At 36.4% G+C, this 23099-nt stretch overlaps 1 protein-coding gene across 12 annotated transcripts in view; it reads left to right on the top strand.

Moving 5' to 3' along the window:
* Positions 1–23099, top strand: part of OSBPL8 (oxysterol binding protein-like 8) — a 160973-nt gene that overhangs the window by 72314 nt on the left and 65560 nt on the right. For 5 of the 12 annotated variants that reach the window (XM_014531655.1, XM_014531650.1, XM_014531651.1 and 2 more), the window contains 2 exons: positions 4966–5002; positions 18813–18950. In XM_014531655.1, coding sequence (XP_014387141.1) covers positions 4966–5002; positions 18813–18950 — 175 coding nt within the window. The remainder of the gene's footprint in view (positions 1–4965; positions 5003–18812; positions 18951–23099) is intronic. The other 7 variants (XM_005884139.2, XM_014531653.1, XM_014531649.1 and 4 more) reach the window with 3 other exon arrangements.

Below are 23099 nucleotides of genomic sequence, written 5' to 3'. Positions count from 1 at the left end.
TAGCAGAGGCTTTAGGCTTGGGCCGGAGAGGAGCCAGCCAGCGATCAGCTGCGGCGGGAGCTGGGGGTGCCCTGGCCCAGGCCTAAAGCCTCTGCCCAAGGCTTTAGGCCTGGGCCAGGGAGGAGCCAGCCAACGATTGTTGATGGCGGCAGAGGCGGGGAACCAGGGCGGAGCCAGCCAGCAATTGTTGACTTGCAGTGGCTGCAACAGTGCGGTGATGGGGCTGGTGCCTTCCCCTGATCAGCCCGGTCGACTCCCACAAAGGGTGGCCAGACTGTGGCTTAGGCCCACTCCCCAAGGGAGCAGGGAGCAGGTAGTAGGACATCCCTTAGGGCTCCCAGTATGTGATAGGGGGCAAGCTGGGCTGCGGGAACCCCCTCCCCAGTGCACAAATTTTTGTGCACCGGGCCCCTAGTCTATATCTATAAAAGCCTAAAAGCCACTGTTACGACAGAAGGACTGGTTGCTATGATGCACACTGACCACCAGGGGGCAGACACTCAACTCAGGAGCTGCCCCTAGCCCGCAGGCCACCATCACCGATGGGGCCTGCTGGTCAATCTCCCAGTCCGTCCCCCCAGCCGTGCCCCCAGGCTGGGACCAGAACCAGGGGTGGGTGGCGGCAGATGTGGCCCCTTTCCCAGGGGGGCCAAGGGCTGGCGGCCAACCTCCTGGGCCCTCTCCCCCCTTCCCCCGGTTGGCAGGTCCCCATCACCCAATTGGGGCCGGGCCCCAGGCTGGGATGGGAAACTGGGGGTGGGTGGTGGCGGACGGGTGCGGCAAGGGAAGGAAGCAGTGGGGAGGCGGAGAGGCAGGAAACCTGATTGGCCCTGATCATGAATCAGGCCTAGGGACCCCACCCGTGCACAAATTTCGTGCACTGGGCCTCCAGTTTATAATAATTTCTTACCAATTTACACCTTTCCCTATACAGGTCTGTTTGTCCAACTGCCTGTTTCACATTTTTATTTGGATGTCTAACAGGCATTTCAAACTTGACCTGTTCCAAACTGAGCTACTTACATTTCTCCCTGTAAACTAGTTGCTCTCGCTGTCTTTTGCATCTCAGATAATGGCAATTCTGTCCCTCCAAGTGCTCAGACCTCAACATTTGACATCATTTTGATTCCTCTTTTTTTTTTTTTATCCCATAGTTGGTCTATTTGGAAATCCTGTTGGCTTTACTTTAAAAATATATTCAGATATCAGCTACTTCTCATCACTGTCACTGCTACCACTTTGGTTCAAGTCTCCTTCATCTCTTCCCTAGTTTATTGCAGTAACCTCCTAACTGATTATATACCCTTGTCCCTGGTCTATTCTCAACATAGCAGCCAGAGCATTTCTATTAAAAAATAATCAGATTATGTCACTCATTTTCATAGAGCCATTCAGTGGCCCTCATTTCATTCAGAATAAAATCAAAGTTATGGCTAGGTCTTATAAAGTTCCGTACAATCTGACACCCATTTACTTCTTTGACTTTATCTCCTCCTAATACTCGCCTGCTTGCAGTGTATTTCAGCCTCTTTGGCCTTTTTACTAGTCCTCAAACACTCCAAACTTGCTTCCTTATCAATATTCTACTCTATACTTGCTCCTCCCTCTGCCTGGAATACTCTTCCTTTTTATGTCCTAAGGTAAGTTAACCTCATTTTACTCAGTCAACCCTGTAGTGGGGAAGTCTTCTTAGGACACTCTATCTAAATTTTTTTTAAAAAATATATTTTATTGATTTTTTACAGAGAGGAAGGAAGAGGGACAGAGAGTTAGAAACATCGATGAGAGAGAAACATCGATCAGCTGCCTCCTGCACACTCCCCACTGGCTATGCACCCGCAACCAAGGCACATGCCCTTGACCGGAATCGAACCTGGGACCCCTGAGTCACAGGCTGACGCTATATCCACTGAGCCAAACCGGCCAGGGCTCTATCTAAAATTTTAACTCCCTCTTCCCTAACATTTTATATGTCCGAATTTTCTTACATATTTTTACTTGTTTATTATGTCATTGTTCATCACCCCCATTAGAACATAACTGCCACAAAGACAGGATTTTTGTCTGTTTTGCTCACTAGTATATTTCTTGGTGTCTAAAGTAATACCTGTCTATATAGTAGGTGTTCAGTAAATACTTAGATGCATGGATGGATCTATGATTGTACTAGACTATGCTTATTTTAATTATTCATTTTCTTAATCTGAAAATAACATTAGATTAAATCAATAGAATTAGATTTATATGACACAAAGATGCTTTAGGATATAAAATTGAAAGCCAGCATACTTTGAAACAAATATTCAGAAATTGCTGTGTGTACTAAGGATTATTTTCTGGGAATAAGCAGGCAAGGAGTACAACTGTACAAAAGTTGAGAAAATGCTATTAATCAACAAAAATTGAGAATATAACAGAACTGTACAATGAAAGTAAATTTAAGCCCAACTCAAAAACCTTCAAATATGACCAACCTTGTGAAATTAAACACTCCCAACCATGTATAAATGTTTCGAACAGTGGTTCTCAACCTTCCTAATGCTGCGACCCTTTAATACAGTTCCTCATGTTGTGGTGACCCCCAATTTCATTGTTACAAATTGAACATAATTAAAGCATAGTGATTAATCACAAAAACAATATGTAATTATATATGTGTTTTCCAATGGTCTTAGGCGACCCCTGTGAAAGGGTCGTTCGCCTCCCAAAGGGGTCGCGACCCACAGGTTGAGAATTGCTGGTTTAGAACCATTGCTTTCAGTTAGGAAGTTCCTGATAAAACTAGGGAAAGTAGTAATTATTCATATTAGTACAGGAACATTTTTTTAGAAAATGTCTGTGAAACATTTGTAGTTTCCCACAGCTGTCTCTGTCAATTTCTTCTTTCCGTTTCCAATGTTATATTTATTGGTGTTAGCATATCATCCTAAAAGTAAGTGGTATAAAATGAAAAGCATTTATTATCTTACAATTTCTGTAGGTCAGGAATCCAAGAACAGCTTTGCTAGTTGTCTCTGGCTCAAAATCTCTATATAGATGCAGTCAAGCCACTGAGAAGGGGACCTGCTGCAGTCTTTTTAAAAAAAATATATTCTTATTGATTTTTAGAGAGGAAGGGAGAGGGAGAGAGAGATAGAAACATCAATGATGAGAATCATTGATCAGCTGCCTCCTGCATGCCCCTCACTGGGGATCGAGCCTGCAACCTGGGCAAGTGCCCTGACCAGGAATCTAACCATGAACTCATAGTTCATAGGTCAGCACTCAGCTACTGAGCCATGGCCGCTGGGCCTGCTGCAGTCTTGCTTGAAGGCTTGACTGGGTGGGTTGGAAGGGCAGGTGAGAAGGGTCAAGATGGGAAATTCACTTGAAAGCTCACTTAGTGATTGTTGACAGACCTGTTTCTCTGAGTCCTGGGCCTCTACAAGGCTGGGCAACTGGCTTTCCCTGGTGATAAATAAGAGACTCCAAACAAGATGGAAGTGATAATCTTTTTACAATCTAATCTTAGAAGTAACATCCCTTCCCTTTTGCCATATTCTGTTCATTAGAAGTGATTTCAGCAAGGAGATTATACACCAAGAAGTGGGGATCACTGTGCCCTTTTAGAGATTGCCTACCATAAATATCTCTTACCACATGCTTGCTAGTTGTTCTCACATGGTAATAAGGACTTTAGCATAATTAGTTCATTGTCACTGAGGTTGTGGGATGGTTTTTTTTCTTATCCTGTGAAATTGAAATCAGTTTATTAAAAAAAATGCACTTAAATGGGCAACTATAGAAAAATCAATAAAGCATATGCCTTTATTTATTTATTTTTTAAGCAAATGCCTTTAAAAGGCATTGGAAAATAATTTCAAGCATTGTGAAATAACCATCACTTCAGGGAACTAACAGGGCCAAGATTTTTTTCTAGGAGACAACAGAAGCCCAAAACAAACAACTGCTATTAATTGTCATAACCAATTAAGACTCCCTCATTCCCCTTAAATAAGGCCAAGCAATAATGTAATTGGTGGGAATATTTGTTTTTGTTGTTATTTTAGTTTTGTTATGTTATCATAATTGGTATTTGAAATGAAGGAGAGCTAATGACTTTGTTCCTACTAAAGGAAACCAAAACACTTGTCCGTAGGTGACATTTAGTGTAATGTTGTATGTTTAAATAGTAACTAAAGGTCAGCAATCTTTTTTTCTGTTTCTTTTAGTTGATTTCAAGTTATTCATTTAAGAATTGGGTCTTATAACTTCCTAAAGATTAGTAACTCTAGGTGGTATGGTTGATATTTAGTAGGCCCTAAGGAAATTTTGTCTGACTTAATAAAATTTATCATTCTAATCAATATTCCTCTTTGTGTTTTTGCCATTTGAGAAAATAATTGTATTACTTTGTTTATATCTTTGTAAAAGGTGTTTGCACAATGCTTGGAATATAATAAGCACTCAGTAAATGTTCCTTTCTTTTTATAGAAAAAATAGACTGTATTACCATATAGTATTAAGTGCTTTCTTGGCATGCAGAACTAATACTTAATAGTGCATGGGTGCTATATAATTTTAAACTATTTAAATTTAAGAATGAATACATTTTGGCTGAACCTTACATTTCTAAATAATTTTTACTACTCCTAACCCATATCTTAAATTCTAATTGAAAGTAGTTTTTGACTTGAGTAATTTTCAAAACAAAATACTTAGGTGATTTCATTTTTCTCTTTCTACCTTCATTTTCCAGAATAAAACAAATATTGGATAATGCCTAAGCCAAGATCTTTTTATGTGTGGAAAAGGAAATTCCTTCTGAATTGTGATTATTAGAATTGATGTGCATGTGCTTTCTACTTATAAACTAATGCTATTTTCCTTGTCCTTTTGTTTCACTGCTGCTTCAATCCTGATGCATTGTGCTTCTTCCTTGTTTGGATTGTATTTGTTCGCTGCTCAATTACACTGCACTAAAAGCTTCTTGGTGATAGCAAAGATGTCCTTGGCCCACCAAGTAAGTAGCTAAAGTTCAAATGGCATGTTTGGAGACATGATAATATTTTGATGTGTACTTATAAAAGGCATGCGGTATTTTTGTTTTGATTATTTAAGTATTCTACTTTTCTTTCCAGACATTGAAATATAAAGTAAAGAATATAGTCATTTAGTGCTTATCTGTTGTCAATGTCCATCTGAGATTGATAGTATTTGTATATTTACATCTGGATTATCTAAGGATAGATTATTTACTTAATTATCTAGTTAATAATTTAGGACCTTTTCTCCATAGTATTCCTTTCTGCAATCATCACGAAAAATAGGTCAGGCTACTTTGAGGCTGGACATGGTCTTAAAAAATTCACTGCCATATGACAATGAGAAATACTGTTTTGTTTTGTCAGAATTTTTACATAATAGATAATTTGGTTATGAATGTATTATTTATACTTTGGGATTTCATAAGTGAAACATGTTTCATCTTAGGAATTTAGAAGATGTCTCCCCACCCCCCACCCCCTTTTTTTTAACCTGCACTGCTAGCTTTGGGTGATACACAATGAATAAAACCTATGCTCTGCCCATAAGGATCATTATAGTCTAGCAAGGGAGTTAGACTCATCTATAACAATAAAGCAGAATATGCTAATTAGACCGGATGTCCTTCCAGATGAAGCCTTGGCGGCTGGGGCCAAGGCAGAGGAGGTGGCTGCCACGGCGGCAGGAGCTGAGCCTCTTGCATGAATTTTGTGCACCGGACCTCTAATATATATATATATATAAAAATATAAAAAGCCTAAGCGACTGGATGACCGGCCAGTAGCTATGATGCGCACTGACCACCAGGGGCCAGATACTCCACACAGAAGCTGCCCCCTGGTGGTCAGTGCATCCCCACAGTCAACCTCCCACAGCTGGCCAACCTCCCGCAGTTCCTCCCCCCGGCCGGCCGGGTGGTCAGTGCGCTCCTGTGGCCAACCTCCTGCAGTCCCTCTCCTTGGCCGGCTGGCTCCGATCGCCAGCCAGGCCAAGGGGACCCCCCTCCCTCCATGTACAAATTCATGCTCTGGGTCTCTAGTGAATAGATAATTTTAAAGCATTGTGACAGGGGAAACTTTTGTTTTAAAGTTTTGTATTAAAAGTCACAGAATTACTGCCCTGGCCTGATGGCTCAATTGTTTGGAGCATTGTCCTGTGCACCAAACAGGTTATGAGTTTGATTCCAGGTTAGGGCACGTACATAGGTTGCGGGTTCTATCCCTGGTTGGGGTGTGTACAGGAGGCAACTGATTGGTGTTTCTCTCTCTCTCTCTCTCTCTCTCTTCTCTCTCTCTCTCTCTCTCTCTCTCAAAAATCAATAAAACATATCCTCGGGTGAGGATTTAAAAAAAAATCATAGAATTACTGAGATGAAAGGAACTTCAGATGTCATCTAAAAAGATGAAGATCCTGAAGCTAAGAACTGAAATGTCCAAGAAATTAGAATTGGTTACTTGCCTAGTGTGTCTTCTACTGGTTTTCAATAATTAAAATATCACTGCATTGTGAATCGGACAAAGATTTTTAACTTTATTAAAAGCAATGTGGAAATTATATTGATTTAGGAAGTTTTAGTATTTTTTATGAAATATATATCTGACTGTTGAAAGTTCGCTCATTCCTTTGGGGTTCATTTTGTTGTTCCATTGGCAAAAGGAAGGGACTAAGCAAAATAATGGCAAGATTTCTTCTAGTTCTAAAATTATTTGATCTAAAACAATTGCTATTTGTCTCTAATGTATTATGTGGGGAGCCGGCACGGCCATGGCATACTTAGCCCCAGGGCGCCTTATGTGCCATGCCAGCTTAGCCTGGTTCAGTGACCCTGAGTGGGGGGGTGAAAGGATTGAGAAAAGACAGACAAGAGAATGAAAGCTGGGTGTTGGTGGGCCGCTGCTCCCTGATGAGGAGACAGCGCCAGCGCCCACAAGCCGTGTCTTTATTTTATAGCAGATGCCACGAGGCAAAGTAGGGGCGTGATCAAGTTGTTTACAGCATTCTCGTAAGTTTCAGCCTCACTTAACTACATGCACCCGAACTCTATCACACAGGCACGTGGGGCCACGTGTTTGGACCACAGGTTCAAGCTTACAACCACAGGCGTTGGCTATGATTGTGCTGGGAGGGCCCTGCCCTCCAGCTGGGACTTGCACGTGGCAATGAGAGGACCCTGTCCTTTCATTAGTCCGAGGTTTGAACCTAGCCAAGACACTGTACCCGCGCCCCATGTATCCCCCTTTACTTTTGTTTTTAAACACGCCCATTTACATTATCCAAAAAACTCTAAACAAATTATTCAGCATAATCAAAACAGACTTCTGGTTATTAACAAAACTATAAACAGCAATGTTAACAAGAGAACAAAACTCTGGCTAATAAAGCAATACCAATGCAAAATCAAACTACAAACATGTTAACATTTTCAGGACATTCCACCCAGAGTCCTTAGATTTAGCTCCGCAAGATTTTACAGAAAACTGACAGTTCACCAATGCTAGCATAGCTTCCACTTGTTTTTCTAACATCTGCTTGGCCTCAGTCGCTATCTTCTTCAGCTGACTCCAAGCTGATACCTCGGCCACTTGCGTAGTAAAATGCCGCCAATGCAAAACTAGTCCCCTTGATCAGGCTGTTTGGACGGTTGACCTCGGCACTGAGTCTGCACCAGTCCCAGTCAAATCAGCCCCGTCCACGCCGGTGGAAGTCTGGTCCCTTCTCAGCTTCTTTCTTTAGCCGCTGCTGCATGGAAACGAGCAACCCTTGGTCCTGCAGAGCTGGAGACTTCCAATGAGTCTGGCGTCTCACACAGACCCAAAGTCCCAGGGAGCTATCAGGTCGCACAAGCAAAGATAACCAAAGCCCAAAAACAATGCAACTGCTGCAAGAGCTTACAATCTAGGTCTAAAATAAAAATTACTTCCTTAAACATCAACCACAGCCATCTTTTACTTTACAGTGGCTTAAACAAAAACTAGGAGATTTCTACCTTATTTTATATCTTCCTGTTCACTTATTTTCCTACCGCTTGCTTCTTACTGCTTATTTTCTATTTCTACTGCTTATTTCTCTTACCGCTTATTTCCTACCACTTATTTTCTAACGTCTACCGCTTACTTTCTATTGCTTATTTCTCTATTTCTACCGCTTATTTCTACTTATTTCTTATTTCTACAGCTTATTTTCACCGCTTATTTTCTACAGCTTATTTCCTACCGCTTAGGTCTCTATTTCTACCACTTATTTCTACCTATTTCTCTAGCTTTTTTTTATCTTACTTATCTTTAGCTTAACAAAACCTAAGCGATTTCTTATTTTCTACTGCTTATTTCTACCGCTTATTTATTTATTTATTTTTATTTTTAGGGATCCACTTCTTTTCATGCTTTTCTGCCTCACCCCTTGTCTATTTTTTACTTATTCTCTCCTTAAAAAATTTAAAAATGCTTACTTTAAAAATGCTTCGATTGCCGAAACCGGTGAAACTCAGTGGATAGAGCGTCGGCCTGTGGACTGAAAGGTCCCAGGTTCGATTCCGGTCAAGGGCATGTACCTGGGTTGCGGGCACATCCCCAGTAGGAGATGTGCAGGAGGCAGCTGATCGATGTTTCTCCCTCATCGATGTTTCTAACTCTCTATCTCTCTCCCTTCCTCTCTGTAAAAAATCAATAAAAAATATATTAAAAAAAATGCTTCGATTAAGCATTATTCCCATGTTTTACACCAAGCTAATTTTACTACACTTCAGCTCCCTACCTTATTTTTGTTTTTTGGCCTTCTTACTTTTGCTTTTTAAGCTTAACTTCTTATTTTCTTACTTTTGTTTTTTAAGCTTACTCTCTGCGCCTTGGAGCCTCCTTTCACCTGACCACTTTTTTAAATTACCCCGAACTCAGTCCCTGGTCGGGCGCCATATGTGGGGAGCCGGCACGGCCATGGCATACTCAGCCCCAGGGCGCCTTATGTGCCATGCCAGCTCAGCCTGGTTCAGTGACCCTGAGTGGGGGGGTGAAAGGATTGAGAAAAGACAGACAAGAGAATGAAAGCTGGGTGTTGGTGGGACGCTGCTCCCTGATGAGGAGACAGCGCCAGCGCCCACAAGCCGTGTCTTTATTTTATAGCAGATGCCACGAGGCAAAGTAGGGGTGTGATCAAGATGTTTACAACATTCTCGTTGGTTTCAATCCTACTCAACTACATGCACCTGAACTCTATCAAGCCTACATCACTCAGGCACGTGGGGCCACGTGTTTGGACCACAGGTTCAAGCTTACAACCACAGCCGTTGGCTATGATTGTGCTGGGAGGGCCCTGCCCTCCAGCTGGAACTTGCACATGGCAATGAGAGGCCCTGTCCTTTCATTAGTCCGAGGCTTGAACCTGGCCAAGACACTGTACTGGCACCCCATAGTATTATTTTTTCTAAAAAGAGAGATGATTTAAGGTAATATGCTAAAATTCCTTTTTTAACTGCAATAATTTATAGTATTTTAAATATATTGTTTATTATACAATCAGCATTATTAGAATAGTAGAAATTTTGAAAGTAAAGTACACAAATGCCAAAACACTTTTGTTTTCTTATTCAGCTTTATTTGTGATACATGACAGATATTTTCTTTCTTGTATGTGTGTGTGTGTGTGTGTGTGTGTGTGTGTGTGTGTGTTTTGTTGTTGTTGACAGTATTACAGATGTCTCCCATTCTCCCTTTTTGCCTTCCTCCACCCAACCGCTCCCCACCCCAGGCCTTCCCCATACTATTGGCTGTGTCCATAACTTATGCATATGTGCATATATGTTCTTTGGTTAATCTCTTCCTGTCCCCTGAGATCTATTATTCTGTCCCATGCATCCATACCTCTGGACCTGTTTTGTTCATTAGTTTATTTTGTTCATTATATTCCACATGTGAGACAATTTGTCTTTGTCTAACTGGCTTATTTCGCTTAGCATAATACTCTCCCAGTCCCTCCATGCAATCTTAAAGGGTAAGAGCTCCTTTTTCACAGCTGTATGGTATTCCATGGTGTAACTGTACCACAATTTTTTTATTCACTCATCTACTGATGGGCACTTGGGCACTTAACTGTTGTAAATAAACGCTGCTATGAACACAGGGATACATACATTCTTTCTAATTGGTGTTTTGGGATTCTTTAGGGATATATACCTAGAAGTGGGATTACTGGGTAAAATGGCAGATCCATTTTGAATTTTTTTAGGAAACTCCATACCGTTTTCCATAATGGCTGCACCAGTCTGCATTCCCACCAGCAGTCTACTATAGGGTTCTCTTTTCTCCACATCCTCACCAGCACTTGCTATTCATTGATTTATTGATAGTAGCCATTCTGGCAGGTGTGAGGTGATACCTCATTGTAGTTTTAATTTGCATCTCTTTGATGATGAGCGAATTTGAACATTTTTTCAAGTTTATTGGCCATCGGTATGTTCTCTTTGGAGAAGTGTCTGTTCATGTCCTTTGCCGATTTTTTAGATTGGATTGTTTGTCTTCCTGGTGTTGAGTTGTATGAGCTCTTTGTATATTTTGGAAATTAATCCCTTATCTGATGTATCATTGGCACATATGTTTTACCAAAGTATGTTCCCTTTTCATTTTGTTAATGGTTTCTTTTGCTGTGCAGAAGCTTTTTATTTTTATGTAGTCCCATTTGTATATATTTTCCTTTGTTTCCCTTGCCTTTGGCAATGTATCGGTGAAAATATTGCTAGGTGAGATGTCTGAGATTTTACTGCCTATGTTTTCTTCTAGGATTTTTACGGTTTCCCATCTTACATTTAAGTCTTTTATCTCTTTTGAGTTTATTTTTGTAATTGGTATAAGTTGGTGGTCTAGTTTTTTTTTTTTTTTTTTTGCATGTACCTGTCCAACTTTCCTAACACTATTTATAGAAGAAACTATCTTTACCTGGCAGATATTTTCAATGGATTTTTCAGTTACTGTAATTACCTTGTACATTCAGATGTTGGCTCAGATGAACTGATTGACATAGCTGAACTTTATAAATATAATTTAATTTTTAATATCAATTGAAATGATTCTAATTTGGGGACTGGGTTTTATAAGTGGAGGTCTTTAATTTGCTTGGAATATAAGAAATTTATTGTATATTTTATGCCTATAGAAATAAAAATATACAGCATATATTAAGGATGCATTTATATTGTGCTCTATCAACTGTTAAAAGGGGACTGTGTAATTATTTCATGGAGACCATATGTTTTTTAAAGTGGAAAGTAATTTCATATAGTACTTCACTAGGATCTGTACTATTGAATGAAAAAGCTATAATTTTATATCTACCAACATATTTAATATATTTAAGTATTTGGGAAAAGGTATACCATCTGTAAGGGGAGATTTAGAATTTATGTAGAGATCATTTATGACTTTAAAATATTTACTTAACTTCAGCTTATCTTAGCTTTCACTTAGATTAAGGGCAAATACCAGACTTTGAAGCTTATACAGTTCTTCAGATTTTATATTGATGAGTTGAATTCAGAAAGTAAAGAATGATAGTTACAGAGTCATATTCTCCTTAGAAGTTGCAGTTGGTATGTTAATATGTTACTGCTAATTATTCCATTGTGATTAATTTTACTGTAGTTAAGATAGTAAAACAATATGAATAGCAAAGTAGGTTACTTTACTTCCACTACAAAATACAACCATGAGAGGGCACTGTAATGCTATCATTAGTAGGTGAAGTAATTGATTGTAATGTTAGGCACTACACTGAAATCATGCAGTCATTCATTCGTCAAATATTTATTCAGTCATTTAGCATGGATTTATTGTCACTTTTATGCCAAGGGATACAAATAAAAACAAAGTCACTACCCTTTTTAAGCTTATACTTAACTAGTCTACAATTGTGCAAATGATATAAGCTATCAAGATGACTTTTATAATGTGAAAATTCCTTTTTGTGTGTATAATGTTAATGTTTGTGAATGGGGTAAGAGAAAAAATAGGAAAATGCACTTTCTGTACATTGCTATTTCTACAACCTTCCCACTTCAAGGTTATCAAAATCATAAGCAGTAATACCTCAATCAGTAAGAAGTTAGGGGTGAATGGAACTAAATATTCACTTCTTAGACTACTGCCTTTTTATATGATAAAGTTATTCAAGACATAGATACCTATGTCTTACTGACGAACACTAAAGCATACTTTAATTCTATTAGTTGTTCTTCTCATAATGTATTTTAAATTAGCCTTAATGTACTGCCTGATACTACAAAAAATATAGCATATGTAAATTATAAAGCATGATTATACAGTTAACACCTTTCATACCGCATAGAAATCTCTAAGACATACGCCAGGGACCGCACGTTTTCGGGCAAACTGCACATTATTTAAATCATCATAATGCACTTTAGGTGTTGTTTTTCAATAATTATAACATTTTTATTTACAAAAACAATTAAACAATTAAAGTTCCTAGTACTTTTTTAACATATGGTACTGCGTAAAACATTTTCCTCTATGAAGAGGGACCAAACAAAATTTACATAAGTATCTAGATTCACTCCTTTTTCCATGGGCATGAAAAACGAGAACACTCGTGAACGGTCCTTAACAGATGGTGCGCGAAACACGAGAAAACTCCTGAGCGGTACGAAAGGTGTTAAGACACTTTGAATTTACCACTTAAGAACATGAATCTTAAAAATATTTCATGTCCATTTGTGTGCTTCTTCTCTTTTCTTTTCCTGTGCCAGAGGTGATGACTATTTTGTATTTTATCATTCTTTACTTTTTAAAAATAGACTTTTATGTTATTTTTAATTATGTATGTATCACTAAGGTTTACTTGGTTTTTAATTTTATGAGAATGGTAGCATGATAACATGTCATCTTTTAGGACTTGTTTTTTAACATTTTATTTCCAAGATTTAGCCATGCTATTGGGTATAGCTAAGATCACTCCTTTTTCAGTGCTACATACTATTTCATTATAGGCATATACCATAATATATAAATCCATTTTATTTTCAGTTGATGAGTATTTAAGTTGTTTTGATTTTTGCTACTATGAACAATGTTGCTGTCAACATTCTTATTTTTGTCTTTTGCTACACATGTTTAAGAGTATTTCTAGTTATAAAGCTAAGAGTGGAATTGTTGGACTCATAGGGTATGCTGAAATCACTTTATTAAGACAGATCTAAGCAGTTTTCCAAAGTGCTTATTTTGGTTTATACCCCACCATCAGTGCTTAAAATGTCTGATTGATCTCACCCGTATCTATTTGTTATTATCAGACTGATTAATTTTTGTCAGTTTTACTGAGTGTAAAATATTAATTTCATTGTGATCTTGATTTGTGTTTTTCTGATTACTAAAGAAGGTGAGCATCTTTTTTATATATTTATTGACCATTTGCATTTTTTCTTCCATGAAATCACCATTCGAGTTTCCCTCCCATTTTTCTTTTTTGTATTAAAATATTTTTATTGAGGCATAATTGACATACAACATTATATTGGTTTCAGGTATACTGCATAATGATTCAGTATTCGTATATATTTCAAAATGATCATAATAAGTTTAGTTAACATCTATCACCATACATATAGATTTTTTTCTTGTGATGAGAATTTTTAAGATTTGCTCTCTTAGCACCTTTCAAATATGCTATGCAGTATTGTTAATTATAGTCTCCAGGCTGTATTTTACATCCACTTGACTTTTTTATCTTATAATTAGAAGTTTGAACCTTTGACTCCTTCACCCATTTTGCAACCCCTCTCAACCTCTTCACCTCTGGCAACCACCAGTCTCTTCTCTGTATCTATAAGCTAAGTTTTTTTTTTTGTTTGTCCTTTTTGATTCTACATACCTTATTTGTCTTTCTCTGTATGACTTATTTCACTTAGCATAATGCTCTCAAGGTCCATCCATGTTGTCCCAAATATAAAGATTTCATTCTTTTTAATGCTGAGTAATATTCCATTGTTTATAGGAACCACATTTTCTTTATCCATTTACCCATTGATAGACACTTCCCTTGGCTATTGTAAATAATGCTGCAGTGAAAATGGGGGAGCATATTTCTTTTCAACTTAGTGTTCTCATTTTCTTAGGTAAATACACAAAAATGGAATTGCTGGGACATATGTTAGTTCTATTTTTAATTTTTGTAGGAACCTCCATACTGTTTTCCATAGTGGCTGTACCAATTTATATTCCCACTATCAGTGCAAAGGATTTTCTTTTCTCCACATCCTTGCCAACACTTTTTATTTCTTGATTTTAAAAATAATAGTCATTCTAAGAGGTGTAGGATGATGTCTTATGTAGTTACGACTTGGATTTATGTGATGATTAATGAAGTTGAGCACTTTTTCATGTGCCTGTTGAACATCTGTGTATTTTTTGGAAAAAATGTGTATTTAGATACTCTGTCCATTTTTATTAGGATTTTATTTCTTTTTTGCTATTGAGTTGTATTAGTTCTTTATATATTTTGGATATTATAGCCACTTATCAGATATTTGATTTGCAAATATTTTCTCACATTTAGTTAAGTTATCTTCTCATTTTGTTGATGGTTCCTTTGCTGTGCGGAAGCTTTTTAGTTTGATGTAGTCCCATTTATTTATTTTTGCTATTGTCAGATCCAAAAATCATCACCAAGTAAAGGAGCTTATTGTGTATGTTTTCTTCTAGGAGTGTTATGGTTTCAGTCTTCCATTCAAGTCTAATTCATTTTGAATTAATTTTTGTGTAAGGTGTCAGCAGTCTAGTTTCATTCTTTTGTATGTGACTATACACTTTTCCCAGGACTACTTATTGAAGAAGCTGTCCTTTACCTCATTGTATATTCTTGGCTTCTTTGTCATAAATTAGTTGCCCATGTAGGTGTGGGTTTATTTCTGGGCTCTCTATCCTGTTCCACTGATCGTATGACTTTTTTTATAGCTAATACTTATTGTTTAGATTACTATAGCTTTGTAATATAGTTTGAAATCTGGGAGCTTAATGCCTTCAGTCTTGTTCTTTCTCGAGATTGCTTTGGCTCTGCAGGGTCTTCTGTGGTTCCATACAAATTTTAGGATTATTTGTTCTATTTATGTGAAAAATGCCATTAGAATTTTCATAGGGATTGCATTGAATCTGTAGATTGTTTTGGGTAGTATGGACATTTTAACAGTGTTAATTCTTCTATTCCATCAGCATGGAATATCTTTCAATATATTTATATCTTCTTCAACTTCTTTCATCAGTGTCTTAAGTTTTCAGTGTACAGTAGTTCCTCCTTATCTACTGAGGATAAATTCTAAGATTGCCGATGGATGACTGAATCCGCAGATAGTACCAAACCCATATGTATTATGCTTTTTTCTATACATACATACATACAACCTATGATAAAATGTAACTTATAAATTAGCCACAGTAAGACATTAACAACAATACCTAATAATAAAATAAAACACATAACAATATGTTTTAATGAAAGTTATGTGAATGTGGTCTCTTAAAATATCTTATTATATTGTACAGACAACATGAATATGCTGGAAAAAGGCATGATTCACATCCCAGATGGGATTGAGTGGGATGGCATATGATTTCATCGTGCTACTCAGAATGACACACAATTGTTTATTTCTGGAGTTCTCCAATTAATATTTTCAGACTGCAGTTGACCGCGGGTAACAAACGTGGAAAGCAAAACTATGGATAAGGGGAGACTACTGTACAGGTCTTTCACTTCCTTGGTTAAATTTACTTCTTGGTATTTTATACTTTTTGATGCATATTCCCCCATTTTTATATTGCAGTGTTGGTCTTTTTCAAATTTATTTATGAGTAGTGGTTGTTGTTTTTTTTTAAAAAAGAAAACATTCTGGATACTAATTATATGTGTTACAGATACCTTTTGTTAATTATATATGTTGCAGATATCTTCTACTGTTTTTTGTTTTTAATTTCTTTTTGTTTTCTTTTGATTAAATTAAGTCTTACCTTTTTTTTTGTTTAGTGTGGTGGAAATTATCAATTCTTTTTTGGTTAATGCTTTGTGTTTTTTTTTTTTTTTTTAAGGAATCATTCTTTAGCCCATGTTTATAAATATACTCTCATATTTTCTTATAAAAGTTTTCAAGTTTTGCTTTTTACATGTATATCTTTAATTTTCATAAAATTATTCTTTATGTGTGGTTTGAGGGTAGGGACCTATTTTTCCAATTTGGATAACCAATTTTCCCAGTATCAGTAATTAAATAGTCTTTTCTTTCCCTACCTTTATTATATATCTGGACTCCACAACCATGGGTTTGTTTCTGCGAGCTCTCTGTTAGATTCCTTAGGTCAATTTGTCTTTCTACATCAGCAACATATATTTTTTAATCAATAATAATTTTTAGGAGTTAAATGGATCTTGGATTCAGTGATTGAAGGAGACATCATATACTTTTTCATAATGAAGTTTCATAAAACTATAAAAGTTGTTAATTGATTCATTCAACAAAATTTTGTTGAACACCTTCAGTATGCCAGGACCATACCAGGACTCGGGAATTATGGGAAAATAAGACAAAATTTCTTTCTGTTATGGAACTTATAGATTAATGAAAGCATGTAATAAAAGCATAATAAAAATCATGTAAAGTGTTAGAGTATAACTGGTGGAATGGGCACTAGTGGGAAAAAATAAAATAATTGATACATTATACTATATTAAAATGGGAACTTATTTATCAAAAGGCACCATGAAGGGCTTTTCTGAGGAGATGACGTTTGAACACAAATGATGAGAGGGGTTAATAGTGAGAAGATGTGGGGTAGAAGTATTTCGGGTAGAGAGAACAAGAAGTATAAAAACCCAGAGATTGGGGCAAGATGGTGTGTTTTGAGGAATACCAAGAAGACCATTATGACTGGGAGCCAAGGAGTAAAGAGGAGAATGGTAGAGAATTAGGTTGGGAAGGTGATGGGCGCCAGACACTCTTGAATCTTTAGGCCATGGAATTTATTATAGGTGTAATGAGCCATTGAGAAGACTTCTGCATGATGCAGATCTGATTTATGGTTTACAAAGATTGCTTGGGCTTCCATGTAGAGAATGAACTCTGCACAAGCAGGAATAAGCCCTAAGTCTGGTCTCTAGGTAGAAATCTGATGCTGTGATCCAGTGGAAAGGTAATAGTGTCTTGGAACAGGGTGGTAGTTGTATAAGTGGGAGAAATAGAAGGACTCCAGATAAATTTTGAAGGTAGAATATAAAGCTCTCAGAGATAAATGGGATGTGAAGTGTGAAAGAGGAACATTGAATAATACATCTAAGGTTTTTGGCCTGAGAACAAGGTGGAAGGGAATAGTGATTCCACTAACTGAATTAGAGAGAGGCAGGTTTGGAAGATAAACAGAATCAAGAATTACGTTCTGGATAAATTTGAGTTGCCTATTAAAGGATAGAGGCAATTAGCCCAGCTGGCATGGCTCAGTGGTTGAGCATCGACCTATGAACCAGGAGGTAACTGGTTCGATTCCCAGTCAGTGCAGATGCTTGGGGTGAGGCTCGATCCCCAGTGTGGGGCGTGCAGGAGGCAGCAATGATTCTCTCTCATTGTTGATATTTATCTCCCCCCCCCTGAAATAATAAAAATTTAATAAAAATTAAAAGAATAGAGGCAGTTATAAGGCAGGCAATTGGATATGTGAGTTTGTGTTCAGGAGAAGATATATAAATTTTGGAGTCATCAGTGAGTAGATTCTTTTTTTAATGGACTTGTTGGGGAAATAATTTTTTTATGTCTTGGATGATAAATGGAAGTATTTTTGAAATTTAAGGAGCTAAAATATAATTTTGAAAAACAGCACAGTAGAAAACATGATAAAGCAATTTGATTAAACGGTATGATTGAAATGCAAACATGAAGTTCTGGTTAAGTTAAAAATTTAGAGTGAAGACAGAATCATTCTCACTCAAAATAAAACTAAAGCCTTTATAGACTGAAAGCACAAAAACATAAAATAAAAGGATGTGGAAATCCTAGGACACTGTGGTGTTGCTCACAATTATTTGCCCTATTCTTTCATTGAGTATTTTTCTTTTTTTCTGTTCTCTCTGGAACTGGGCATTGCTTTCCTCTATTTGTAGCTTGGCCAAGTGGGAGAATAGCAGCCTGAAACACTATTTAAACTGGTTATTGGGGCAGCAAGCTTTTAAGAGCCAGACGTTGGAACCAAATCCTGAGTTAGAATCTTACCTCTATTACTTAGTCTTAGACGAGGCAATCTCTGAACCTCAAGTTTCCCATTTCTAGAACAGGAATTATACCTACTACCTCTGAAAATTAGAAATTAGAGTAGAAATTCTAATGAATGTACAACATTATTTTATACTACTATTAATTTGTATTTTTTCTGATCACTAATGAGGTTGAGTATCTTTTCATATGTTTATTGACCATTTGTATTTCTTCTGTGAAATGGCTTTTGCTTATAAAGAGTTAATATTAATAGCACAGTAAATCTTGCAGTACATTTTCTTATCAATTGAATATGTTTTCATTTTTATAATCTCCATAATTTGTATACTTTTACTCATACATACCTATCAATTTTGGGGGAATTAAAAGCAAAGTAAAAGAAAAACAATTATGCAAATTTATTAAAGTATTGAGTTGGTAAAATTAATAAACATTGAGACAGGTTCAATCATAGTTCTGTTCCATGTTATAAACTAGCCATTGTGTAAATCTAGCGCTGAAGTTCTAATACTTTTTCCCTTTTTTCCTTGAGCTGTTATAGCAAACAGTGAAGAATCTCAACTTCTGACACCAGGAAAGATGAGTCAGCGCCAAGGGAAAGAAGCTTATCCAACTCCAACCAAAGACTTGTGTCAGCCATCTTTTAGTCCTGCAAGCCTTCATAGTCAGGGTAAGAGTTGTGGTTTGAATGTGTTTTGTGTTGTGGTTTTTTAAGGGAAGAATGACATTTTGGATCTATCATAACTTTTATCTTTTGAACCCTTTAGCTTTATAGGGGTTTTTTGTTTGTTTTGGTCATACATACTATTCTTGAAATGAGTACATTTTCCTTTTGAGTCTTTTAATTTCTCTTATATTCTCTAGCATACTTTGTTAGTTATACCATTCTTCAAATTATTGATTCTCAAACGTCTTAGTCTCAGGACCCCTTTACACTGGTAAATTATTGAAGAAGCCAAAGAGCTTTTGTTTATGTGAGCTAACCTATTAACATTTACTATATTGTAAACTAAAACTAAGAATTTTTTAAATTGTTTATTATTCATTTAATATTATAATAGTAAACCCATTACATGTGACTATGAATAACATATTTTTTATGAAAATAACTATGTGAGAAGAGTGGTATTCTTTTCCCGCAGGTTTCCTCAACCTTGGCACTATTAACTTCTTGGGCTGGATGTACATTGTAGGATGTTTCACAGCATCACTGGCCTCTACCCACTAGATGGCAGTAGCACTTTCCCCAGTTATGACAATCAGAAATATCTCCTGACATAGCCAAATGTCCCTTGAGGGACAAAAATAATTTTTGATTGAGAAGTATTATTTTATAGTTTCTGAAAATTCATTTCTAGATTTAAAAAAGACACGTGAATTTTTATATCTGCTTCTGTAGTCAGTGTTGTGATGTGATGATTTAATTGAAATACTATATGATGACAATCTGGCCTCATACATATGAGTATTGACAGTAATACCTTTTATACATAACTGTAGATGTTCTTCTTTGATACTGCACCAAAACTGACAAGTGGTAGTTTCTTAAATGTTCATTGCAATCTGGAATCTGAAACCATATCAGTAAGCTTTTTATACTCTGTTGAATTAAAATCCACTGATCTATCTTGAACTTTGAATGGCTATTTACTCATACATGATTTGAAACATTATGCATTAGTCATTGGAAAATAGTTGCTCACTGAATTATGCAGATCTACCAAGTGTTGACACATTTTAAAATATAGTATAAAGAAGTGCTTTAAACATATTTCTCCTTTTTCACATGGAATATTAAAACCACCTGTACTCAGGGTTTATGATTAATAATTTTTACTGCTTCATCAAGGACATTTGTAAGTGAAACTGGCCAATTATTACAAGTTCATGGCAGTGAAGAAAGCAGTGACTACTACTATAGTTTGGTGCCTCTGCCTTGATCTGTGCTGAAGTGCTGGCAGTTTTACCCAACTCTGCTTTTGTACCTTAAGTAGAAGTGTCAATGCAATGAAAAAGTATTATGAAATAGTTTTAACTTTCTATACCCTCTAAAAGAGTCTTGGGGATTCCCAGGGATCATAGATTTCACTTCCTAAATCTTAATAAGTTTTATGTATTGGATTCTACTCCTTAGCTAAAGTTTATTTAGTCAAATGCTTTGAACTCTCCTAGGTTACTACTGATAGCTGTGGTGGAAAGACTACTGCTTTTAAAACCAAGAACTTAAATTTGGTGTTAGAAAGCTAATATATGTATTCAAGTTATCAAGTATTTTAAAAACTTCAATTTAGAGTTTTATACTGTCTGTATAACTTGTCAGGTTTTGGTGTTGTTACTTAATAAAATAGGCTTTAGTTCTTTTTAAATGAGTATTAACTGGTAAATAGTAAGTTACATAATCATTTTTCTACTTTATTTCAGTAGAAAATGTTTTTCTAGTCAAGTGTTAGATGGAACATACTATGTTAACATTTATTGCTTGTTGTTGGATATATTTTTTGGAAAGTTTGAATTTTTGTTGCCCAAATGTCTTTTTGAAGCCTGAAAGTGCATATATGGTACACTGGTATACATAAATTTTATTAAGAAATGATACAGTTTACCTGGTTTTTCCATTCAATGCATCAGAATTTTGACTGTTTTAGATATGGTTTATCTGATTCATGTATCTGTGCATTAGAACATTTAGAGGACTTCTTTAACTTGAAACTTAATGAAGCAACAGAAGGGTTACTAATAATTTCCCTCATTTGCATCTATCAAGAACATTTCAGGCAAACAGGGAATTTGAGAGATTAGTACAATGAACACTAATATACCTATCATGTAGATTTAAGCAATTATTAACTTTTTGTTGTGTTTGTTTCATTTATTTAGAAGTGGGGCTGGAATATTTAAATTATAGACCTCATGATGTTGTGCCCCAGAATATTTAATGCATGTCTAAAAATTGGAACATTTTTATATTACCATAAAACCTTTTTACATCTAACAAAATTTATAATAATTTAATATAACCTAACACCCAGTTCATATTCAATTGCCTCAGGTTGTCCCCAAGTCTTTCTACTGTAGGCTTGTTACAACCAGAATCCCAGCAAGTTAATACATTATATTTGGTTGTTATGTTATTACTAGAGGCCCGGTGCACGAAATTCGTGTTGGCCAATTATTACAAGTTCATGGCAGTGAAGAAAGCAGTGACTACTACTATAGTTTGGTGCCTCTGCCTTGATCTGTGCTGAAGTGCTGGCAGTTTTACCCAACTCTGCTTTTGTACCTTAAGTAGAAGTGTCAATGCAATGAAAAAGTATTATGAAATAGTTTTAACTTTCTATACCCTCTAAAAGAGTCTTGGGGGATTCCCAGGGATCATAGATTTCACTTCTTAAATCTTAATAAGTTTTATGTATTGGATTCTACTCCTTAGCTAAAGTTTATTTAGTCAAATGCTTTGAACTCTCCTAGGTTACTACTGATAGCTGTGGTGGAAAGACTACTGCTTTTAAAACCAAGAACTTAAATTTGGTGTTAGAAAGCTAATATATGTATTCAAGTTATCAAGTATTTTAAAAACTTCAATTTAGAGTTTTATACTGTCTGTATAACTTGTCAGGTTTTGGTGTTGTTACTTAATAAAATAGGCTTTAGTTCTTTTTAAATGAGTATTAACTGGTAAATAGTAAGTTACATAATCATTTTTCTACTTTATTTCAGTAGAAAATGTTTTTCTAGTCAAGTGTTAGATGGAACATACTATGTTAACATTTATTGCTTGTTGTTGGATATATTTTTTGGAAAGTTTGAATTTTTGTTGCCCAAATGTCTTTTTGAAGCCTGAAAGTGCATATATGGTACACTGGTATACATAAATTTTATTAAGAAATGATACAGTTTACCTGGTTTTTCCATTCAATGCATCAGAATTTTGACTGTTTTAGATATGGTTTATCTGATTCATGTATCTGTGCATTAGAACATTTAGAGGACTTCTTTAACTTGAAACTTAATGAAGCAACAGAAGGGTTACTAATAATTTCCCTCATTTGCATCTATCAAGAACATTTCAGGCAAACAGGGAATTTGAGAGATTAGTACAATGAACACTAATATACCTATCATGTAGATTTAAGCAATTATTAACTTTTTGTTGTGTTTGTTTCATTTATTTAGAAGTGGGGCTGGAATATTTAAATTATAGACCTCATGATGTTGTGCCCCAGAATATTTAATGCATGTCTAAAAATTGGAACATTTTTATATTACCATAAAACCTTTTTACATCTAACAAAATTTATAATAATTTAATATAACCTAACACCCAGTTCATATTCAGTTGCCTCAGGTTGTCCCCAAGTCTTTCTACTGTAGGCTTGTTACAACCAGAATCCCAGCAAGTTAATACATTATATTTGGTTGTTATGTTATTACTAGAGGCCCGGTGCACGAAATTCGTGTACTCTGGGGGGGGGGGGGAAGGGTCCCTCAGTCCAGCCTGCACCCTCTTGCTCACCAGCTGTGTGAGCCTGGCTTCTGGCTGAGTGGCGCTCCCCCTGCGTTGAGTGTCTACCCTCTGGTTGTCAGTGCATGTCATAGCAACCAGTGATTCTGCCGTTTGGTCGATTTGCATATTAGACTTTTATTAAATAGGGTATCACCTTTAATCCTGAAGAGTCTCTTGTTTACTTTATGATCTATTGTGCCTTTGACATCTTAAAGAAACTGGAATACTGTCTCTATAGAGTGTTTGACCTTTTGGATTTATTTGATTGCCTCTTTGATGTGTTGTTTTCACTTAAAGATGTAAGCACTGAATTGG

Source organism: Myotis brandtii, unplaced genomic scaffold (genome assembly GCF_000412655.1).
Source record: "Myotis brandtii unplaced genomic scaffold, ASM41265v1 scaffold82, whole genome shotgun sequence".
Classification (NCBI taxonomy): domain Eukaryota; kingdom Metazoa; phylum Chordata; class Mammalia; order Chiroptera; family Vespertilionidae; genus Myotis; species Myotis brandtii.
Note: the sequence above shows the minus strand (reverse complement) of the source record. Positions and strands in the feature narration are given on the sequence as shown.